This window comes from Sciurus vulgaris (genome assembly GCF_902686455.1).
Source record: "Sciurus vulgaris genome assembly, chromosome: 1".
NCBI classification, from domain to species: Eukaryota; Metazoa; Chordata; class Mammalia; order Rodentia; family Sciuridae; genus Sciurus; species Sciurus vulgaris.
Window position 1 is genome coordinate 26,356,612 of NC_136461.1, and position 20,946 is coordinate 26,377,557.

Genomic DNA, 20,946 nt, shown 5'->3' on the forward strand with positions numbered 1-20,946 from the left:
ATCTAGTCAGTGATGTTAACTCAGTAGCAGACTAGAAAAAAGGGGTTTTCTTGGTGAAACTGTTTAACTAGTACAAATGGCACAATTAGAAAGTAAGTAATGGGTTGCTGTTAACTATTCCACTTACTGTTAGCCTCTGTACCACACACCCAACTGATATATAAATGGGTGCAACAAGCTCAGTGCTCCAATGCAATAGAGCATCTGTTCTCTTCCTTATTGCTATATCTTACAATTACCTTCTTTCTGCCTCAGCCAGCTGCTGCTACCTGGCACAATTCCTACCCACTCTGCTGAACACTTCAAACTATTGTGGTATCTGGGATCTGTAGTAAGAGAGCTAGCTGGTAAGATCTGGCAGTTATAAAGAGATCACAAAGGAAAAAAAGAAAAGTTCCTTTTGGGAATGAGGAACATTGTATATTTTCATGTGGGTTTCTCTCTTCCATGGCAAAATGGCTAAGACTTCCAAGTTTGGTTAACTATTATTAAAAAAAAATTTTTTTGGGGGGGTGATACTGGGGACAGAACCCAGGGCCTCACACATGCTAGACAAGTGCTCTGCAGTAAGCTTTATCTCCAGTCCTTTTTATTTTAAGGCAGGGTCTCAGTAGGCTGACAGCATCAAGGATTTACAATCTTCCTGCCTCAGTCTCAGCCTCCTGAGTAACTGCAATTACAGGTATGGACCACTGCACACCTAACTGGTTAATTTTTTTAAATGTACTCAAATCACTTTAGTAGTTTTGTGATTGGCATCTAGATGTGTTTTTTCTTTCCCTACAGATCACAGTTAAAAAAAAAAAAAAAAAAAAAAAAAAGAAAGAAAGAGCTGAAAGGAAGTATTTTTATCCCTAACATTATTAGTAGCAAAAATTCAACTCCAAAGAATGGTATGTTTACATTACAAACAAAAGAAAAGGGAGGGCTGGGGTTGTGGCTCAGTGGTAGAGCACCTGCCTACCATGTGAGAGACACTGGGTTTGATTCTCAGCACCACATATAAATAAATGAATAAAATAAAGGTCCATCAACAACTAAAAATATATATAAAAATAATAAAAAAAAAGAAAAGGGAGAGAATCTATAAGTCTGTCTCCCGTTTTGTAGTCATCAGTAAAGTTAGAACCAACAGGTGATGGCAGTGGAAAAGCAGCAGAAATAGGCAGATAACTACTGATGCCAAAAGAATAAAAGTGGTTGAGTAGGAAGCTTACTCAGGAATTAAAATAATGAGGCAGAAGTTATCTTCATTTGTACTAGAGAAAGTGAACATCCTAAAAGATCTTCATCCCTCAATCTACTAGAGTAACCACTTTCTTTGCCCTTTATTATAAGACTCAACCACTTTCTTTTTCCTAAAATCCTGATTCAAACTCCTCTCTCCATCAGTCTTTTCCTAGAACCTCTCATCTCTTCAAGTGAAATATCTCTGTTCCAGTTCAAGACTCTACTAGTAGCTTGGATCTAAAATTCTTCTCATTTCCATTGTTCTGTCCAGAGGGTAGAGTAATCCCTAGGCTATGGCAAAGAACACGAGTAATCTGCATTTTCTCATGGAAACTTTACTCCATATGAGATAAAGAAATTGCTGATTCTAATGTTTCTACTTTAAACACCTTCCACCAGTTACCTGATTGAATTTCCTCAAATAAATATCTGATTAGGTCCTTTCCCATGCTAAAAACTATTCAATGGTCTTCCACTCACAAAAGCTAAAAAGTGCACACTCCTAGCATGACCTAAAAGTCCTGCACAATCTAGACTCTGGTTATCAATACCCTTGAAATCGTCACTTTCACCAGCTATAACTCTCAGTGCTTTCTACTATATCTGTGTCTTTTGTAGTTCTGTCCCCTCCACCAAAAAAGCTCTCCCTTACCTCTGTGCCAAGTTTTCAGGACTTCACTCCTTTCAGAAGCTCCCCTGACTCCATAATCCAAGTATGCTACCCTTCCTCTAGGCTTACCTTTGTCATAGTACTTACCATTCAGGATTCTAACAGTCTGTTTACTTAAGTGTCTATCACTCCTACTACACTTTAATTTCCTTGAAAGTAGGAACTATGTCTTACTTTCATACACAGTACCCAACAGTGTTAAATAAGAAAAAGCTTATTGCATGAATAAATCAGTAGATTTTAACTTCATGTACAGAATATCACGGAAAAGGCTGATCTAGAAACTAGCTTTCATGTGAATTTCTTTTTTCTTTTTTTTTTTTTTTTTTTTTTTGGTTTCAGAGATTTAACCCAGGGGCACTTAAGCACTGAACCACAATTCCCTACCCTTTTATTTTGAGACAGGGTCTCGCTAAGTTGCTTATAGCCTTGCTAAATTTCTGAGGCTGGTCTTGAACTTGTGATCCTCCTGTCTCAGTCTCCCGAGTCGCTGAGATTATAGGCATACGCCATATGACCAACTCACATGAATTTCAATTTTCTTTCTTTCTTTTTGCGGTGCTACGAATCAAACCTAAGGCATTGTGCATGCTTTGCAGGAGCACTACTGCTGAGCCACCTACCCAGACCCCTTGTCAATTATTTCTAACGGAAAACATTTCGTGTTAAAAATAAGTGTATACTATGTGGCAGGCATTGTGCTAGGTCCTTATACAAGCCAATTATAGTGCTGGAAAAATTATTCGACCTCTTTGAGTCTGTTTCTTCATCTTGCAAAATAATACCTGGGGTTTTGAAAATAAGAAACATAAGTAATAAGAAAGCTATTATTGCTGGGCATAGTGGTGAGTGCCTGTAATTTCAACAACTTGGAAGGCTAAGGCAAGAGGATCATAAGTTCAAGGCCAGCCTCAGCAACTTAGCAAGACCCTGTCTCAAACTAAAAAATAAAAAATGGGCTGGGAATGTGGCTCAGTGGTTAAGCGCCCTGGGTTCAACCCCTGGTACCAAAAAAATCCAAAAAACAAAAAACAAAAAAAACCCAACCCTATTATTATGGTAGCTAGACATAGCAGTGCATACCTATAACCTCAGTTACTCAAGAGATAGAGGCAGGAGAATGGCAAGGATCAGACCGGCCTTGGCAACTTAGAGGGACCATATCTCAAAATTAAAAGGAAAGCTGGGGTTATACCTTAGCACACAAGGCCTTGGGTTCAATCCCTAATACCACAAAAATTAAAAAAAAAAAAAAAAAAAAGTGTGGAATAGAGTTGGTACCCCCAAAATATCTTTTCCTTTTCCTTTTAGTCCAAGACAGTTTAGTTAACTTTTAATCCCACATAACAAAATTTAGCAGTGTCTAATACAGTAACAAGAAATTACTCTTCTCCGCTTATTAATCTGGAACTGATAACTTCTAGTCTCATGTTTTTCCATTAATGTTCTGGGAAGCAGCTCATATTCAAACTGCTTTGCTAATGAAGTTAGGCTAGTTCTGTTCCATAACCCTTCCACATCTCCAGCTCCAACCAAACTGACTCTTACCTCCTCCTAATATGCACCATGTAGAGCCCTTTCTGTCCTTGCCAAGAATGTCCTTCTCTCTAACTCCACCAAGTTCATCCAACTAACAAAGCCTCACTGAAAATAGTTTACACAGTAGACATAGTGGCTGACACAGCAGCTGCCAACAATAAGCTGTTCAGTCAAGGAGAATCTTAGTGTAAATAATGTGAAGCAGCAACTACTATCTGAGTGTTTCTTTATCCTATCCATTTGAATTATATCAATAAATTCTCATTATAGCTCATAAATCATATACCTCTTATTTCATTTTTTAAAAAGATGAGTTGAAGAGGTTAAATAAGCATATCCAAGGTTAAACAATTGCTAATATAATCCATAGTCAAACCCTGGTTTTACTATAGTCTATCCTATAACCACTATGCCATGCTTCCTCAACACAGAGGAGGGAATACCTACCTCAATGCAGAAGTTTACTCAATGTAATAATACCCAAATTCAGTGTAGGGATCATTCATCTGTTCAATAAATACAAATGCCTACAACATGTCATCCACTGAGAAAACTCTAGGAACAAAGAAGGGCACAAGACAGGAGATTCCCAACTCATAGTATAAAGAGAAGGCAGGGAACAAGTAGTTACATCTGCCTACTCCCTAAGCCTTCCTTTAACCACCCTTACAAGAAACTTATCCCTCCTCTGAACTTCAATAGCACTTTATTCTAACTGTTTCTTTCAGAAAAGAATACTTTTCCCTTTTCTTTGTGTTATTTCATTTTTCCAATTATCAATGATAGCTCTGTATATTCAAGGGTTCTTTCTGTATCTGCTGATTCAACCAAGCTCCACTTGAAAATACTTGAAAACTATCTGTACTAAATGTGTATAAACTTTTTCTTGTTCTTATTCCCTAAACAATACAACTATTTGTAGAGCACTTATATATTATTGCAAATAACCTAGAGATGATTTAAAGTATATGGGAGGATGTCATAGGTCAGATGCAAATATGCAATTTTATTTAAAAGATTTAAGCACTGGCAGATTTGGGAATCCTTGGTTGGGGATGGGAAAGACTGGAACCAGCTCCCTTCCAATAACAAGGTTCATTATGAAAGATGTCACAACTTTCTCCCTTGTATTACCCTGTACTTTTTTTTTTTTTTTTTTTTTGCATATTTCTTATCTCTGATACTAGAGTGTGTAATCATCTCAAAAGTACAATAAATGTCAGGTGTATCCTGCTATGTTCTACGTATCTTGCATGTAGAAGATATTTGTTGAATAAATGGAAAAAAAAAAGAAATTTGTATTATAGACAATTTAAATGAACCAAAATGTTCATCTTTCACTGTAAAAAATTGAAAAATGTTTTTTATAAATGACTTAAAAACAAGGAAAGAAGGTTCTTATTTCAGAAATGCCAGGGCATTTCCCTGGCCAGTGAGCCTGGGTTTACATTTGAAGGACATAGAATCATAGAAAAATTTAGGCATTCAGGTTGCAAAGGCTATAATAAATTCTTCAATTCCATAAGACAATAGCAATGTGCTTCTTTTGCATACTAACTATCAAGAGGCTTCCATTTTAAAGGTTTAGAGCATTCTCATACCCTACCAAATTTATCTACACGGAATTCCATCCATATCTTTGTAGAATAAGATCATGTGTGGTTATTGGTTTCTCCTGCATTCCCTGTCTTCCATAGGGGCAAACAGTAGAAAGTTGCCAACATAACTCACCTCAAGGCAACTCCCCAAAATTTAAAACATTACCTCTGTTTGTTCCAGGTTCATCAAGTATCACAAAGGAATCTTCATCAGCACCCAGCCGTGGTTTAACGGAAACATCTACTCCCAATTGCTTAAGTCTATCCAGAGTGAACTTTCTAACTTTTTCAGGTGGCACAACTGCCGACTTAGTTTGCTCCATGGGTTCTTCCACTTTCTCATCTATTTCTTCAGCTTCTTTCAGGCCACCTTCTCCCTCCAGGGCACGAGATGCAGATGCCACAAGCCCTCCAATCTGATACTCCTCACTGGCCTTCTTCTTAAAGAAGCTGCTTTCCTGCTGTGACACTGAGCTGTCCCCAGGTGAAGATCTAGCATCACTCTGCTTCTTCTTCTCCTGAATTGCTACTTCTTCGCTTCTTACCAGATCTTTACTGCAAGCTTCATCTGACTCAGTAGTGATCTCAGGTTCTTTTGAAACCATAGTAAGAGCATTAATTTCTGTTTCATATTCTGCACCAGTTGTCTGCTCAGAATCTTTGCTATGGTGGTCACCATTCATTTCAGTTATATTTGTAGTGTCTATAATTTCTTTGTGATTGGTTGGCCAATACTTAGATGACCTAGAGAAGAGAAAATGAGCTGGAATTTAAAATTATCTTAAAACTTAAAACATCCTCATCCCTTACAACAGAATAAGTTAAATCAGTTTGAAGAGAATAAGGAATCTGAAATTTTTACACCAGATGTTTGCTACAAAACATCTGTGTTCATTAAGAATATAATTAACAAGGAAATAAGGTTCTTACTTCAGAAGTGCCATGGCATTTCCCTGGCAGGTGGGCCTGGGTTTACGTTTGAAGAAATCATGAATAGTTTTATTCTCAGGCATATGATATGGAAGATTAAGTGCAGATTCTAAAAAATGGAACATAACAAGCAAATATATATATATGGTATATTCTGAAATGTAACTTCATATTCAGTTAAAACACTATAATCAAATCTATCCCCAGAAATAGAAAACAATTCTGCCTTTAACATAGGTAGGAGCTAACTACAAAAGAGCTCCTTGAAGACCAGTAGCTTTTAAGTCTAACTGTGTAATCAAAACAATCCTGGAAGTTCTTAAGAAATACAGATTCTTAGATCCCATATCCAACTTAGTAAATCAGAATCTTTCGGGGGCCTAAAATTTTATATATTTGAAAACCTTCTAAGTGGAGTGCAGGGACACACACCCTTAGTCCCAGCTCCTCAGGAGGGTGAAGCGGGAAGATTGCTTGAGCCCAGGAGTTCAAGGCCAGTCTGGGCAACAAATCAAGACTTTGTATTAAAAAAACAAAACAAACAACAACAAAAAACTCTGCTAAGTGGATCCAGATGCAATAAATCCATAGACAACCATTAAAAATTTCTTCCTCGTGTTGTCTAAGCATTCTGTTACAAGTCATGATTCAAAGACATTTTTAGAACACAGAATAGATAGGCAGCAGCCAAAACTGCTAAGTTCTAACTGGTCCCCATAGAAAATAGCGACCCAGCCATTTGTTAATCAAGAGGCATTTAGTCCAATGAAGGCCAGGCTGTCTTTATCACACCCAGTGGGAAGTGCAGGACAGGTCTAAGCCCATCCAGGCATGATCTGATGAGGCAGGGCTTTTCTTTGTGCGGTGTTATTTTTGATCACCACTGCAACCAGATAGCTGTTGAGTCTCAAAATATAGAGATAAGACTGAAATCATAACTACTTTGTAAATACAAGGATTTGTACTTGAAGAGCAGGATTTTAAAGGGCATTGATGTTTGACCAGATAAAAGGCATAACAAAGTAACCTTTTCTTATTTAAAAAAAATTTCTTCCTTACCTCCACTATATTTTTGGAAATTTTCTCAGTTTATACTAATGTTCAAAGAGCTTTAGAACAATGACAACTCACTAAGATCAATTCTAAACTTGATATAAATTATCTGAGTTCATATTATGAGTGAAAAAAAACAAAAACAACCCTGACATCCAATCCAAGATTTTCCTTAAACTTTTCTCTTACCCTACTGGTTTGCATTACCTCGAATAAGGCGCTGAGTCTCACTATGCAATTTTTTTAATGCTTCCTTACTTAACTTGGCTGCCTTTCTTTCCTTAAAGAAAACAAAAATTAAGACTACATTAATGGTATTGTTCAGCAAGACAGCTACTCATTCCCAAGAAGTTTATTCTCTCCAAGAAAAAAGGAGAAGGAACAGTAAGCATTAGTAATACAATATAAACTCACGGAATTTATTTATTTGCAAGTCCCAGAAAATTAATTTAATTCAATCCATATTTGTGCACAGAGCAATATACTGAATACCAGGAAAATAAGACAGACAAGATAAAATATTTATTCCTGAGAAACCCACAATCTCCTGTGGAAAGAGGTCAATGTAACTTCTACACAGGGCTCTACTTTACCTTCTTCATGATGCCTTTTGATAACTCACTTTCTTCTTCAAATGAACAGATTCCACTCTCTAAAGATGATTCCTTTTTCTGAAAAAGATTGCAAAATGATTGTGAGGATAATAACTAAACTCAAGCTGGATGCAGTGGTACCCGCCTGTAATCCAGCAGCTCAGAAGCCTGAGGCAGGAGAATCACAAGTTCAAAGCCAGCCTGCTGAAGCAAATTATCGAGGCCCTGTCTCAAAATAAAAAATAAAAAGGTCTGAGTTGTGGCCCAGTGGTTAAGCGTCCCTGGGTTCAGTCTCCAGTAACCACCCACCCCCCAAAAAACAACTAAGCTCAAAGAACGTTTCTTACTGTATTACGCTACATTACTAATAAATCAATAATTATCAAATAGAAAAAATTATTTATTTTAATTTTTTTTACCAAATAGAAACTTTTAAACACATAGCATCCAATTATGCTTAGAAAATAAATTACCCTTATTTTCCCTAGTATTGGGGATTGAACCCAGGGACACTGTACCACTGAGCTACATCCCAAACCCTTTCATTTTTATTTTGAGACAGGCTCTTGAGACAGGCTGGCCTTGAACTTGCAAACCTCCTGCCTCAGCCTCTGGAGTAGTTGGTATTATAGGCATGCAACACTGTGTAGAACACAAATTAGATATTGCAAATGGAATCCGGATCCTCATTTCTTATACCATTGCTTACATATTTCTCTCAAGAGAGGCAATGACTTCCAGAAAGCTAAATAAAATCGTAGGAAAAGCAGTTATGCTTTGTGTGTGTGGTACTGGGATCAAAGAACCCAGGGAAGGGCTCATGTAAAGTAGGCACGCATCTACCACTGAGTTACATCCCCATGCCTTCCCCCAACATTCCTACAAGGGCCATAACCAAGAACTAGTTTCCAAACAAATCAGCATACCTATCACTTGTACTGCAATTTTCCAAAATAAACAAGCAAAAAAAGTGAAATCAATCAACACGTGCTTTTGTTCACTTAAAAAAAAAATTAAAGCTGGGAATGGTGGTGTGCACCTGTAATCCCGGCAACTCAGGACTGAGGAGGAAGATCACAAGTTCAAAGCCAGCCTCAGCCACCTACCAAGGTCCTAAGCAATTTAGGCAGACCCTGTCTCAAAATAAAAAAATAAAAAGGGCTGGGGATGTGTCTCAGTGGTAAAGTGCCTCTGGGTTCAATCCCAGAACAGAAAGGAGAGGGAGGGAGGGAGGGAGAGGGGAAGTGGAGAGGAGGAAAATGGGGAGGGAGAGAGAGAGAGGAAGGGAAGGAGAGGAAGAAAGAGGCAGGGGAAGATGCAACAGGGAATAAAAAAAAAAATACAGTAAATGTTAGAAGTAGTTGGTTAGAACTTATTGTAACCATGTTTTGCTTGCCTTGTGATTTTTTACTTTGTTTTTCACAGCCGTCCTTATTGATTCTAATGACTCTTCATCTTCCAATGGAGAGTTATTTTCCTCCTCCAAACCCGTTTCAAAAAGGTCTTTATCCGCAAGAAGACAGCCACTGTCATTAAATGGATGTTCTACATCATTTTCCTAGATAATGCATAAAGAAAAAGCATAATCCAATCATTTTATAGTCCAACATTTCACAACATTACAAGGCAATTTGGATCAAGCAGAAAATGCCCAACTTTATCAAGAGAAAAATACACAGCATCTAGAACCTTCTCACTGGTTCTGAACCCAGTTATCCTTTGATAACTGGGTCCAAGCTGTGGGTTTTTATACAATTGCTCAAAATTAACTTAGTAAACAGTAAATATTTTTTGAAAAGTCAACTAATTACTTATTGAGCAACTAATTTACAAAACACAGGATGATTTTTCTAGTTAGCAAACTTTTGGTTGAGGGATGCATTAAAAAAAAAAAAAATCCTCCTTTTAGCCAGGCATGGTGGTACACACCTATAATCTCAACTACTCATGAAACTGACGCAAGAGGATCACAAATTTAAGGCCAGCCTCCACAATTTAAAGATCTTGTCTCAAAACAAAACAAAACAAAAAAAAAAATAGAAAGGGCTAGGCATGGTGGCATACCCCTATAAATCCGTGGCTTGGGAGGCTGAGGCAGGAGGATCTTGAGTTCAAAGTCAGCCTCAGCAATTTAGCAAGGCCCAAGGAAACTCAGTGAGATCCTATCTCTAAATAAAACACAAGAAAGGGCTGGGGATGTGGCTCAGTGGTTAAGTGCCCCTGGATTTACTCCCCAGTACCAAAAAAAAAGAAAAGAAAAGAAAAGAAAGGGAGGGAGGGCAGGGTATGGTGGATTACATCTGTAATCCCAGCATCTCAGGAGGCTAAGGCAGGAGGATCCCCAGCTCAAGGTCAACCCAGGCAATTTAGCAAGAGCCTGTCTCAAAATAAAATTAAAAGGGCTGGGGGTGCTGGGGTTGTGGCTCAATGGTAGAGCACTTGCCTAGCATGTGAAGCACTAGGTTAAATTCTCAGCACCACATATAAATAAATGAATAAAATAAAGGTCTAGCAATATCTAAAAAATATATTAAAAAAAATTTTTTTAAAAAGGGCTGGGGCTACAGCTCAGTGTTATGAGCACCCACTGGTACAATTCCCAGTACTGGGGATATGAAAAATGAATTACTTCAGGTCCTCACAAAGAAAAATCAGAAACTCATTTATTTGTCAGTATCCTCTACATATCTACAACAGTAAATATGACCAATAAGTTTTAAAACACACATCCGGTTGGGCACTGTGGTGTACACCTATCATCCCAGCAGCTTGGGAGGCTGAGGCAAGAGGATCAAAAGTTCAAAGCCAGCCTCAGTAACTTAGCAAGGCCCTAAGCAATTTAGTGAGACCCACCCTCTCTCAAAATAAAAAGGGCTGGGGATTTAGCTCAGTGGGTTCATCCCTGGTACCAACAAAAAAATAAATGAATAAATAAATAAATAAAACGTATCCTATTAGTCTCTATGCAAAGCAGTCAATTCAAAGCTATGTTCTGAGTGCAGAAACTACCTTAATAATTGAAAGTCACTTTTTCTAAAATGTTAATCTACACGAGAAAAAGCAAATGACTCTAATACATATCTTGGGCTGGGGGTGTAACTCAGTGACACAGCATTTGCCTAGCATGTGTGAGGTGGCCTTGGGCTTGATCCCCAGCACCACAAAAGAAAAAAAGTATCTCAATGAATAGATAGGAAAATGGTAGCTGGGTGAGATAGTTCATGCCTATAATTCCAGCTACTCGAGAGGCTGAGGCAGGAGGATCACAAATTCAAGGTCAGACCCTATTTCAAAATGAAATAAAAAGGGCTGGGGGCATATCCAGTCATGGGGTGCTTGCCTAGTATGCATGAGGCCCTGAGTTCAATCTTCTATACCCTACATACACATAATATACATATATATGGCATATATACAAAATGGCTTATTATTTAACCATAAAGAAGATAAAATTCTGTCAATTTACATGAAACTGGAGGACATAATGTTAAGTGAAAGAAGTCAGGCTCAGATAGACAAATACAACATGTTCTCATTAACGTGCAAATTCAAAAGCTGATCTCATAGAAGTAGAGAATAGAATAGTTATACCTAGAACCTGGGAAGGGTGTGGGAGAAGGTCAATAAAGATAGGACACTTATGGTTGAGCATTTCAAAATAACCTGTAGAGAGAATTTTTAATGTTCCTAACACAAAGAAATGCTACATATTGAAGGTGATGGATTTGCCAATTACCTTGATCATTACACACTGTATACAGGTATTAAAATACCACACAGTATTCCACGATTATGTGCAATTAATTATAAAAATGTTTAAGAAATAACTTTGAAAAGATTACATAAGAATTTAAAAACAAAATAATATACCTTATTTTTTATCTCCTTCCTTTTGAGCCGCCTAATTTTTTCCATCTTTCTCTCCTCTTTCTCAAGTCTTCTCTTTGATTTTATTTTTGTTTTTCCTTCAGTTACTTCTTTATCACATATGGTCTTTTTGGAAATCTTTCTACCAGTGGTAAGTTCTGCAGAGTTTCCAGATTGGAGACTCAGCTCTAAGCAAGGTGTCACCTGGGTTTCAAGATTCCCCTGATACAAAGACTCCTCCATGTCACTTTCATCACTGTCTGCCAGAGTGTTGTAAACCCTTTTAATTTTTCCACTTTTCCCAGCATATAAATTCTCTTTATTTTCCTCAGCACTGTCATAGGTAGTTTTTTCTGGAGAGGCATTTGTGTACTCTGTTTCAGAATCACTGTCTTGGAGCACTTTCCTGCTTTTCAATTTCTTACTCACAAATATTTCTTCATCTGAATCTGAAAGAAAAACAATATTTTTAAAGGTATCCAACCAGCTAGGCTTGGTGGGGCATGTTTGTAATACCAGCAACAAGGGAAGGCTGAAGTAGGAAGATTTCATTCAAGGCCAGCCTTAGCAATTTAATGAGACCCTACCTCAAAACAAAAATTAAAAAAAAAAAAAAAAAAAAAAAAGGTCTAGGGATGTAGCTTAGTGGTACAGTGCCTATGGGTACAATTCCAAGTGTTGAAAAAAGAAAAAAAGAAAAGCATACAAGTATTTGACCTTCCTCCTAGTCCCACTACCCCTCAAAAAATATATTCAATTATACAAGTGATATACATCCTTGTGAAACTATGTAAATATCATTAAGGATATATTGTAGCAAAACATACCTAAAAATATATTTTTGAAAAATATTTTCCAACAAGAAATGTCCCTGGATGAAAAATGTAATTATATATATATATATATTTACAATGTGTAAAATTGTTCTAATCCTTCTGGTACTTATTAAAAATATTTTTATTAAAGGATAAATTCAGGGGCTGGGGTTGTGGCTCAGTGGTAGAGCGTTTGCCTAGCATGCGTGAGGCACTGGGTTCAATTCTCAGCACCACATATAAATAAATAAAATAAAGATCCAGTGACAACTTAAAAAAAAAAAAGAATAAATGCAGCCAGGCACAGTGGCACAAGACTATAACCCCAGAGGCTCAGGAAGCTGAAGCAGGAGGATCACAAGTTCAAAGCCAGCCTCAGCAAAAGCGAGGTGCTAATAAGCAACTGAGTGAGACCCTGTCTCTAAATAAAATACAAAATAGGGCTGGGGATGTGGCTCAGTGGTGGAGTGCCCCTGAGTTCAATCCCCAGTACCAAAATTTAAAAAATAAAAAAAAAAAAAAGGATAAATGCATTTAACCAGGCAATGTGGTAGCTATTGGATGTTTTAGACATTCAGTAATATAATAGAAAGCAATAATTTCAAAAAGATAGAAGCACTATGATTTTACTTTTATAATAAACAATAGAAACAGTAAGGTTGAAACATTAATAATTTAATGTCAGGACAATAATGAAATTAATACAATCCACTTATAACCCAGGCTTCCACACTCCATTCCTAAAATTAAAGTAAATATTACAAACCTCTTTCACTCAAGGACCCAGTCATTTCACAGCTGCCCTGCCCACTGTCAGAAGGACTGTCTGATCCTTGTGAAATGAGTCTTAGATCGTTAATTTCTAGATGAACCTAAAAAATGAAACAAGCTTTACATTAATTAGAAGGTGACTGAAAGCTCCAAGTGCACACCAACAGCTGGGCACAGTGGTATGTGCCTATAGTCCTAACTACTCAGGAGGCTGAGGCAGGAAGGTTGCACAAGTTCAAGGAGTTCAAGATCAGCCTGAGCAACACAGCAAGACCCCATCTCAAAACACACACACACAGACACACACACACAGAACATACTGATAAACATATCAACACAGGATCATCACATTGAAATAAGGAAAGAATCAATACAATCATTTGATGAGGACAAAAAACAAAATTCATTATACACCTTTAAAATTACATCTCTGAAGGATTCTAACAGAACTAACTCTTTTGAGTAATATTAAATAAATGAAAAGAATCATTTATCATGTTTTTTCTATGTAAACTTTTCCTTAATATACCCAAATGATTGATAAGGGAAGTTTTAGCTGGGCATGGTGATGCACACCAATAATCCCAAAGACTGAGGCAGGAGGATCACAAGTTTGAGGCCAGCCTTAGCACTTTAGTGTGGTCCTAAATAGAAGGGCTAGAGGCATGGCTCAGTAGTAGAGGGCCTCTGAATTCAACCCCAGTGCAACTAAATAAATATAAAATAAGGGAAGTTTATTTCTGAGAAAATGCCCAGTTAATCAATAAAGAAATCATAGACTGTCACAGTTTTAGCAACCTGCAATTAAATAAAAGGCCTAGAAAATGATCATTAATGGCTGCTAACATTACCAAAATAAAAACAACCATACTTTATATACAGCCTACTAGAAGTACCCAACACCATCTATGAAACATTCTTGTCAGACAATCAGGTCTGTATCTGATTGAGACTCTGGAACTGCTATCCATTTACAGGAAATAGAGGAAGCAAATAACACTACAGAGGGCTGGGGATATAGCTCAGTTGGTAGAGTATTTGCCTCCCAAGCACAAGGCCCTGGGTTCAATCCCCAGTACCACAAAAAAAAAAAAAAAAAAAAAAAAAAACCACTACAGAGATGCAATCTAAGCTGGGCACAGTGCTATACACCTATAATTCCAACAGTTCAGGAGGCTGAGGCAGGAGGATTGTAAGTTCAAAGCTAGCCTCAGCAACTTAGGGAGGCCCTAAGCAACTTAGCAAGACCCTGTCTCAAAATAAAATATAAAAGGGCTGGGGGCGCTGAGGTTGTAGCTCAGTGTGAGGCACTTGCCTAGCATGTGCGAGGCACTGGGTTCAGTTCTCAACATCACATATAAACAAATAAAATAAAGGATAATTAACAACTAAAAAAAAATTTAAAAAAAAAAAAAGGGGAGCTAGGGACTTAGCTCAATGGTTAAATGCCCCTGGGTTCAATCAATGGTACAAAAAAACAGTAACATAGAACAGTAACATAGAGAGATGCAATCGAGGTATGGGAAATTCTACGGTAGAAACTAGGTGGTTTCTTTAACAACAGGAGCTGGAGGGTATAACTCAGTGGCACATCACTGGTCAGCATACCTGGTGCCCTCAATTGGATCCCTGGAACCTTTAAAAAAAAAAAAAAAAAAAGGAAAAAAAAAGGGGGGACCTATAGATTAAAAGAGTTTATAGGAAATATAAAATATCAAGAAATATATATGTATATATTTATATATACTTGGTACTGGGGATTAAACCCAGGGGGACTCAGCCACTGAGCCACATCCCCAGTCCTTTTTATATTTTATTTAGACACAGGGTCTTGCTGAGTTGCTTAGGTCCATGCTAAATTGCTGAGGTTGGTTTTAAACTCACAATCCTCTTGCCTCAGCCTCTCAAGCCACTGGGATTACAGGGGTACGCCACGGAGCCCAAATAAAAAATATATTTTAGCTACTGCAATATGCAGACTTGTTGGGATCCTAACTCAAAATCTGAAAATATATGTATTAGTCAAAACATTGACTAAATGTTTTTAGATGTGGTGATAATATTATAGCACTCCTTTTTTTAGAAAGTCCTTAGTTTCTAGAAATGTACACTGGAATATTTATTTGTGGATGAAACAGTATGAGGTCTGGGATTTCTTACAAATAATTCACTGATGGGGGAAGTGAGTAGGGATAGAAACAAAGCTGGCCATTATTTGATAAGAGTCAAAGTTAGATGATGGCTTCATTATATTAATCTGTTTGTAGAGATTTGAAAATTCCTAAATAAAATTTTAAACAATAGTAAAAAAATATAAATATAAAGGAGAGGAATGTAAGGTGACTTGATCAGTATGTGACCCAGGTGACCCTAGATCCAGGTCATGTACTGCCTTGGTGTTCTCAGAACTCTGAATCAACTTACTAATAAAAAGGAAAATATTAACATCTGTAATGGAACTGAGTACAAGGCCTTACTCTAGTGGTTTCTCAAAACAACTATCAAATTGATTTGAATGCTTAGCCAAATTACTAAAATAATAACCAAAGAAAACATGTAATGAGGAATCACTGAGGATTATCCTGTATATGCTGATGATCATTCCAACAACCCAAAGCAGTAACATTATTTGTTCTGTTTGTAAATGGGAAAACTTGAGTTTAAGTAACCATATAGCTCAATACACAGTGACACTCTTAATAAGGAAATCTACTGTAAGCAATTTGCAGTTCAAAGGGCAGTGCCAAGAAAAGTGTGAGGCAGAGGTATCTTTAAAAACTCAGTAATCAATGTTTTTAAAAATTTTTTAATGTTTAATATATATGTAAATATAATTTTAAAAAATTAAACCAGCCAACTATGTCTCATGAGGTCTGCTGCTTGCTTTTTGTCTTTATTCTTTATTTTTAAAAACTTTTTCTTTCTTCATTTTTTTCTTGCTTCTTTTATTTACTTATTTCCAGTCCTGGGGATTGAACCCAGGGATGATCTATCATGGAGCTACACCATCAGCCCTTTTTCTTTTTCTTTTTTAATTTTAAGACAGTGTCAAGTTGCTCACACCTCAAACGTGATCTTCCTGCCTCAGCCTCCCTCCCCAGTAGCTTCAGATAACAGACCAGTTACACCGCGCCTGCAGCTGCCTGCTTTTCCTAATAGTTTTGTTGGAAACAAGGTCTTTATTGGATTAGGATGAGATGAGACAAAAATCATGTAAAGTCGAATCTTTATTTAAATTTGCTCCTTTGCTGGGCAGAGTGACACACCCGTAATCCCAGCAACTGGGAATTATGACGGGATTACGACTAGGGATTAAGACAGGAGGCTCACAAATTCAAGGCCAGCCTCAGCAATTTATCGAGACCCTGTCTCAAAAACTTAAAAGATCTGGGATGTAGCTCAGTGATAAAGCGATCCTGTGTTCAAGCCCCAGTACCAAAAGAAAAAAAAAAAATTGCCATTTCCGTTCAAGATCAAATTAGAGGCTTTTTGCATTAATTTTGGTTTTTTAAAATACTGCATTAATATGAACTTCACTTGATCACTGAATTTTTCCGTAGACCCTTAAAATTTTGCCCCCAAGGCGAGAGTCTCGCCCTAGTCCCAACCCCAGAAAAGAACACAGGTCTGGAAACAGATGTATTCTCTGCCCAGAGGCACCTGCGAGCCGTCAGCTGCCAGCCGAGACCGCCGGGTGTTACTTCCCGGTTCCGGGACCTGTCGGAAAACGCAGGGGGCGGGCGCACGACCCCCTCAAAGGTCCGTTCCAGACCCGGCTCCGAACCCCAACACGCTCTCGCGACTACTCAGAGTCCCGCCCCGCATCCCGCGGCGCGGGTCTCCTTGCTTTCGGGGCGCTGTAAGAGGAGGAGCCCGCGCCGCTGGAAAGGCGCCAAAGGGAAGGGTGGGCTGCGGGGACGAGCTGAGGAGAGCTAGGCGGCGGGCCTCGCGCGCCGCCGACCCCAGGGGCACCGCGGCCACCCGCGCGCGGGAAGCCGACTGCGGACCCCACGCGCCGTCGCGAGCCCACAGGGCCGAGCCGCAATGGCGCGGAGCACTCCAGGAGCTGTAGTCCGCCCGAACCCGCGCCGCAGCTCAGCAGCTCAGCACCTCTCCCGCTCCCACCCACCCCGACCTTCGGCGCGCCGCCTCCGCGGCCCAGTGGGAGGTATGTACGTAAACTCACTTCAGAACCCACCTCGCCCGTCATGATTCCGGCCTCCCCAGCGTTCTGTTCCGGATGATTCGGTTCCCGTTTCCCTCAGCTTGAGGACAGCAGCTCCCGACGTCTCCAGCTAGGAAGCGACGTTCGAGCTTTCGCGCCCAGACGCAGCGGATGCCCCACCCTCGATGATTTGCACCAATCCGGAGGAGGTGTTCCACCCAAGGCCACGCCCCCATCCGTCTCACCAATCACGAAGCGCCTCCGGCCGGCCCTGCGAATATAATCTGGGGTGGTTTGGCGGGTCCTGCCTGTTCTTGTCACGGAGCCTGGAGTAGTCTATGGCTTTCTGCCGGTCGGGGCGGTCCGGCCTCTTACCTGCAAGAAGGTACCTTGTGAGGAGTGGTCATTGACGTTTGACCCTTGCAATAGCTGGACAATTCGCACCATACAAATTGAGGAGTGAGCACTCCAGGCAAAAAGTAAACCGGGAATCAGACACCCAGTGGTGGTGTAGTCTTTTCGAAGACCGAGCTCCGCCCCCACCACCGTCTGCGACACCATCGTTGGAGCAGCTAGATGCTGTCTGCTGCGTCTACTAGGTACTCATCCTTGTACCTTTGCAGGGGCTGGGGTTGTAGTTCAGTGGTAGAGCGCTTACCTGGCACGTGTGAGGCACAGGGTTCGATCCTCAGCACCACATAAAAATAAATAATAAAAGGTATTGTGTCCATCTACAACTACAAAATATTTTTTTTTTAAAAAAACGTTTTGCAGGATACTCAAAGAATATCCTTGGATAACCTTTATAAATTTATTCAGAGTTGATTCGAGGATGTGAAAAATGCTCACCCCTAGAGGACTTTCCTTTGAATAAGCCTTGAGGGGGAGGAGGAATCAAAGCTCTGGAGTCATATTTATCCTACTCATTCTAATCTCAGTTTTGCCACTATGTGGGTTATTTTCTTTTTGCCTTTCTGAGTCAATTCTCTGTCCTTTTTTGTGTTCTTTCTGTGTCCGAGCAAGGCTGACCTCTCTGGGTTATATTACTCCAGCTCTCTTGCCCTCTGGCTTCTTTTGTGTCAGGTCCTATAAGGCACTTTACAAGATTACTGCAAGGTGAAGATCAGAGGGCACTAGGAAAGAAAGGTCAGAGTATCTGTCACCCCACTTCACCCCCATGGTCACATCAAATGGTAGGATGATCAACTTGGTCTAGTTTGTCCCGGACTTTCCCAGTTAAAATTCCACAATGCTGGGAACCTCAGTCATAGGCATACCATGAAGGTTGGTCACCCTATCCACTGTCCTCCTCTTCCAAGTTTCCAGTTTTAGCTCCTGTTAAAAAACTCCTGTCCTCACCTTCATTTCTTTTCCTCATCACCACCTCTCAAACCACTTCTGCACTCACCAAGATCTTGGGCTGGGGGTGTAGCTCAGTGGTATAGCACTTGCCTAGCCTGCGTAAGGCCCTGGGTTGAATCCTCAGAACCAAAAAGAAAAAAAAAAAAAAAAAAAGAAAAGAAATAATAATCTAATCCTCATGTCTTAGTCTATTTGTATTTTCATCCACTTCACTATTAATTTCTACATGGAAGATTCTCAAGTATACATCTATAAGCACCCCTCCCTCATGTGGAGGACTAATATTTATTGGGTGCTCATTTTGTGTCAGACACAAGTTGCCACAATTTTATAATCATTATCTTATTTAATCTTCAGAATAGGCTGATAAGGTAAGAAATGATTTTCTCCATTTTAGCATATGAGAAAAACATTCTTTTAAAATGGTAGTAATTGGTGGAACCCATTTTCATACCCTGCTATGTTTGACTTCAGAACTCACATATTTCAGAAAGAACTTGCCTGAGCAAACTCCTTTCTTCCCCTGTTCTGTTTTCCCTGATAGCACCTCTTCCTAAAATAAATTTTTATCTATTATTGCTCCAAGAAGACAGGCACTCCGGACTTTTTAACCACTCTATCCTCACTATCTAGAATAGTCATTTTCAAACTTACAACATCCATCAGATGATATGAAAGACTGGTAAAAACACAGATTGCTGGATCCCACCCCTATCATTTCTGATTCAGTGTGCCTAAAGTGGAGTCCATGGATGTGTATTTCTAACAAGTTACCAGGTAATGCTAATTCTGCTAATTTGGCAACCATGCTTTGAGAACCAAGGACTTGGAACAACTCTGGCCCGTGGTAGGAAAAATGATAAATATCTACTGAATTGATTAATTCATTCATTTGACAGCTATATTATTCTTTTTGAACTCCCTATGAAAGTAGAATAAACAAAATAATATACCTTATACTAATATTTTCAGATCTCTTTACTCATTTACCAGATAATCTAAGAGAAAAAACTCCAGCCAAGTGCAGTGGTGTACACCTGTAATCCCCACAACTGGGAAAGCCAAGGCAGGAGGATTATAAATTCAAGGCCAGCCTCAGAAACTTAGTGAAATCCTGCCTCAAATAAAAAATGAAAAGGGCAGGGAATATAGATCAGTGGTAGAGCTTCCCTGGATTCAAATAACAATAATAATAATAATAATAATAATAATAATAATAATGGGAGAGAAAGAAAGCTCCAATTTAAAAAAAAATGAGTGGAGAGTGAACTAAAAATGGGAAATTTTTATTCATTTCTTTTGATAACATATACATAACATAATATTTACCAGTTTAATCTTTTTTTGTGGATGTGCTGGCAACTGAAGGCCTTACTTGAGCTTAGCACATGCTCTACCTCTGAGCTACACCCACAGCCTTAACAACTTTAAAGCAGACAATTCAATAGTGTTAAATACATTCAAATTACAACCAATCTTAAGAACTCTTCATCTTGTAACATGAAATTCTATACTCACTAAACAATTCCTTCTTCCTCCTGTGCCCAGGAAAGCTTTTACTCTATCTACATGTTAACTTGTGCCAAGCTAAAATGGAATTAGTGGCTTATATTCTCAATTTTGGTGAATGGCATCATAATCCAGCACTTACGAACCCAGAAACCTGGGAGTCACCCTCCTTTATACCTTGTCCCTCATGGTTAATACAACAAGCCCTATTTACCAAGTTGATAGATGGCAATAAGGGAAATATCTGGAGTGTTCCCTCTGTAGGGATTAACCTGATCTTGTTTCATAGAGGTGAATTTAGGTAGGTCATTTATTTCCTCAGAGCTTTGTTTTCCTTGTTGGTCACTAGAAAACATTGGATCAGATCATGATTTTCAAATGAATTTGAACTGGGGTTGTATCTCAGTGTAGTAAGCTTGCCAAACATGGTGAAAGCCCTGGGTTTAATCTCTAGTACTGAAAAAAAAAAAAAAAAAAAAAAAACACCAGAGGAGGGGTGCTGGGTGGGTGCTAATTATCAGTATACCTGGAAGCATAGTATTGTACATGAAATATTTTGCAGTACTGATGCTCTAAATCATGTCATATAAATTAAAACATTTTCAATAGTAGGATATATCATATATCACACAAAATCAGTATTTTAAAGTAAATTATGAGACTACATGTCCATGAAAAAATAAGTCATGAAATTTAATATACCCAGCCTATTTCCAAGTATCCTATTTATATTTGTTCTTTGTCAGACAATAGCAGATACCAAAGTTTGGAGGGAGATAAATGACCAAATTTTATCTTTTACTTTTTTTTTTTTTTTTTAATCAAGAAAGCCTACCATGTTACT

The 20,946-nt window shown here is 38.7% G+C and overlaps 1 protein-coding gene across 1 annotated transcript in view; it reads right to left on the minus strand.

Annotated features, from left to right (window-relative positions):
• CLSPN (claspin) overlaps positions 1–17,389 on the minus strand; it is a 34,578-nt gene extending 17,189 nt beyond the window's left edge. The window contains exons 1-8 of the mRNA XM_079130017.1: positions 17,265–17,389; positions 13,062–13,167; positions 11,484–11,929; positions 9,010–9,171; positions 7,614–7,691; positions 7,228–7,300; positions 5,968–6,076; positions 5,204–5,781 (exon numbers count right to left, since the gene is read on the minus strand). Of these exons, the coding sequence (XP_078986143.1) occupies positions 5,204–5,781; positions 5,968–6,076; positions 7,228–7,300; positions 7,614–7,691; positions 9,010–9,171; positions 11,484–11,929; positions 13,062–13,167; positions 17,265–17,276 (1,564 nt within the window). The 5' untranslated portion in view covers positions 17,277–17,389. The remainder of the gene's footprint in view (positions 1–5,203; positions 5,782–5,967; positions 6,077–7,227; positions 7,301–7,613; positions 7,692–9,009; positions 9,172–11,483; positions 11,930–13,061; positions 13,168–17,264) is intronic.
• Between the last annotated feature and the right edge of the window lie 3,557 nt (positions 17,390–20,946).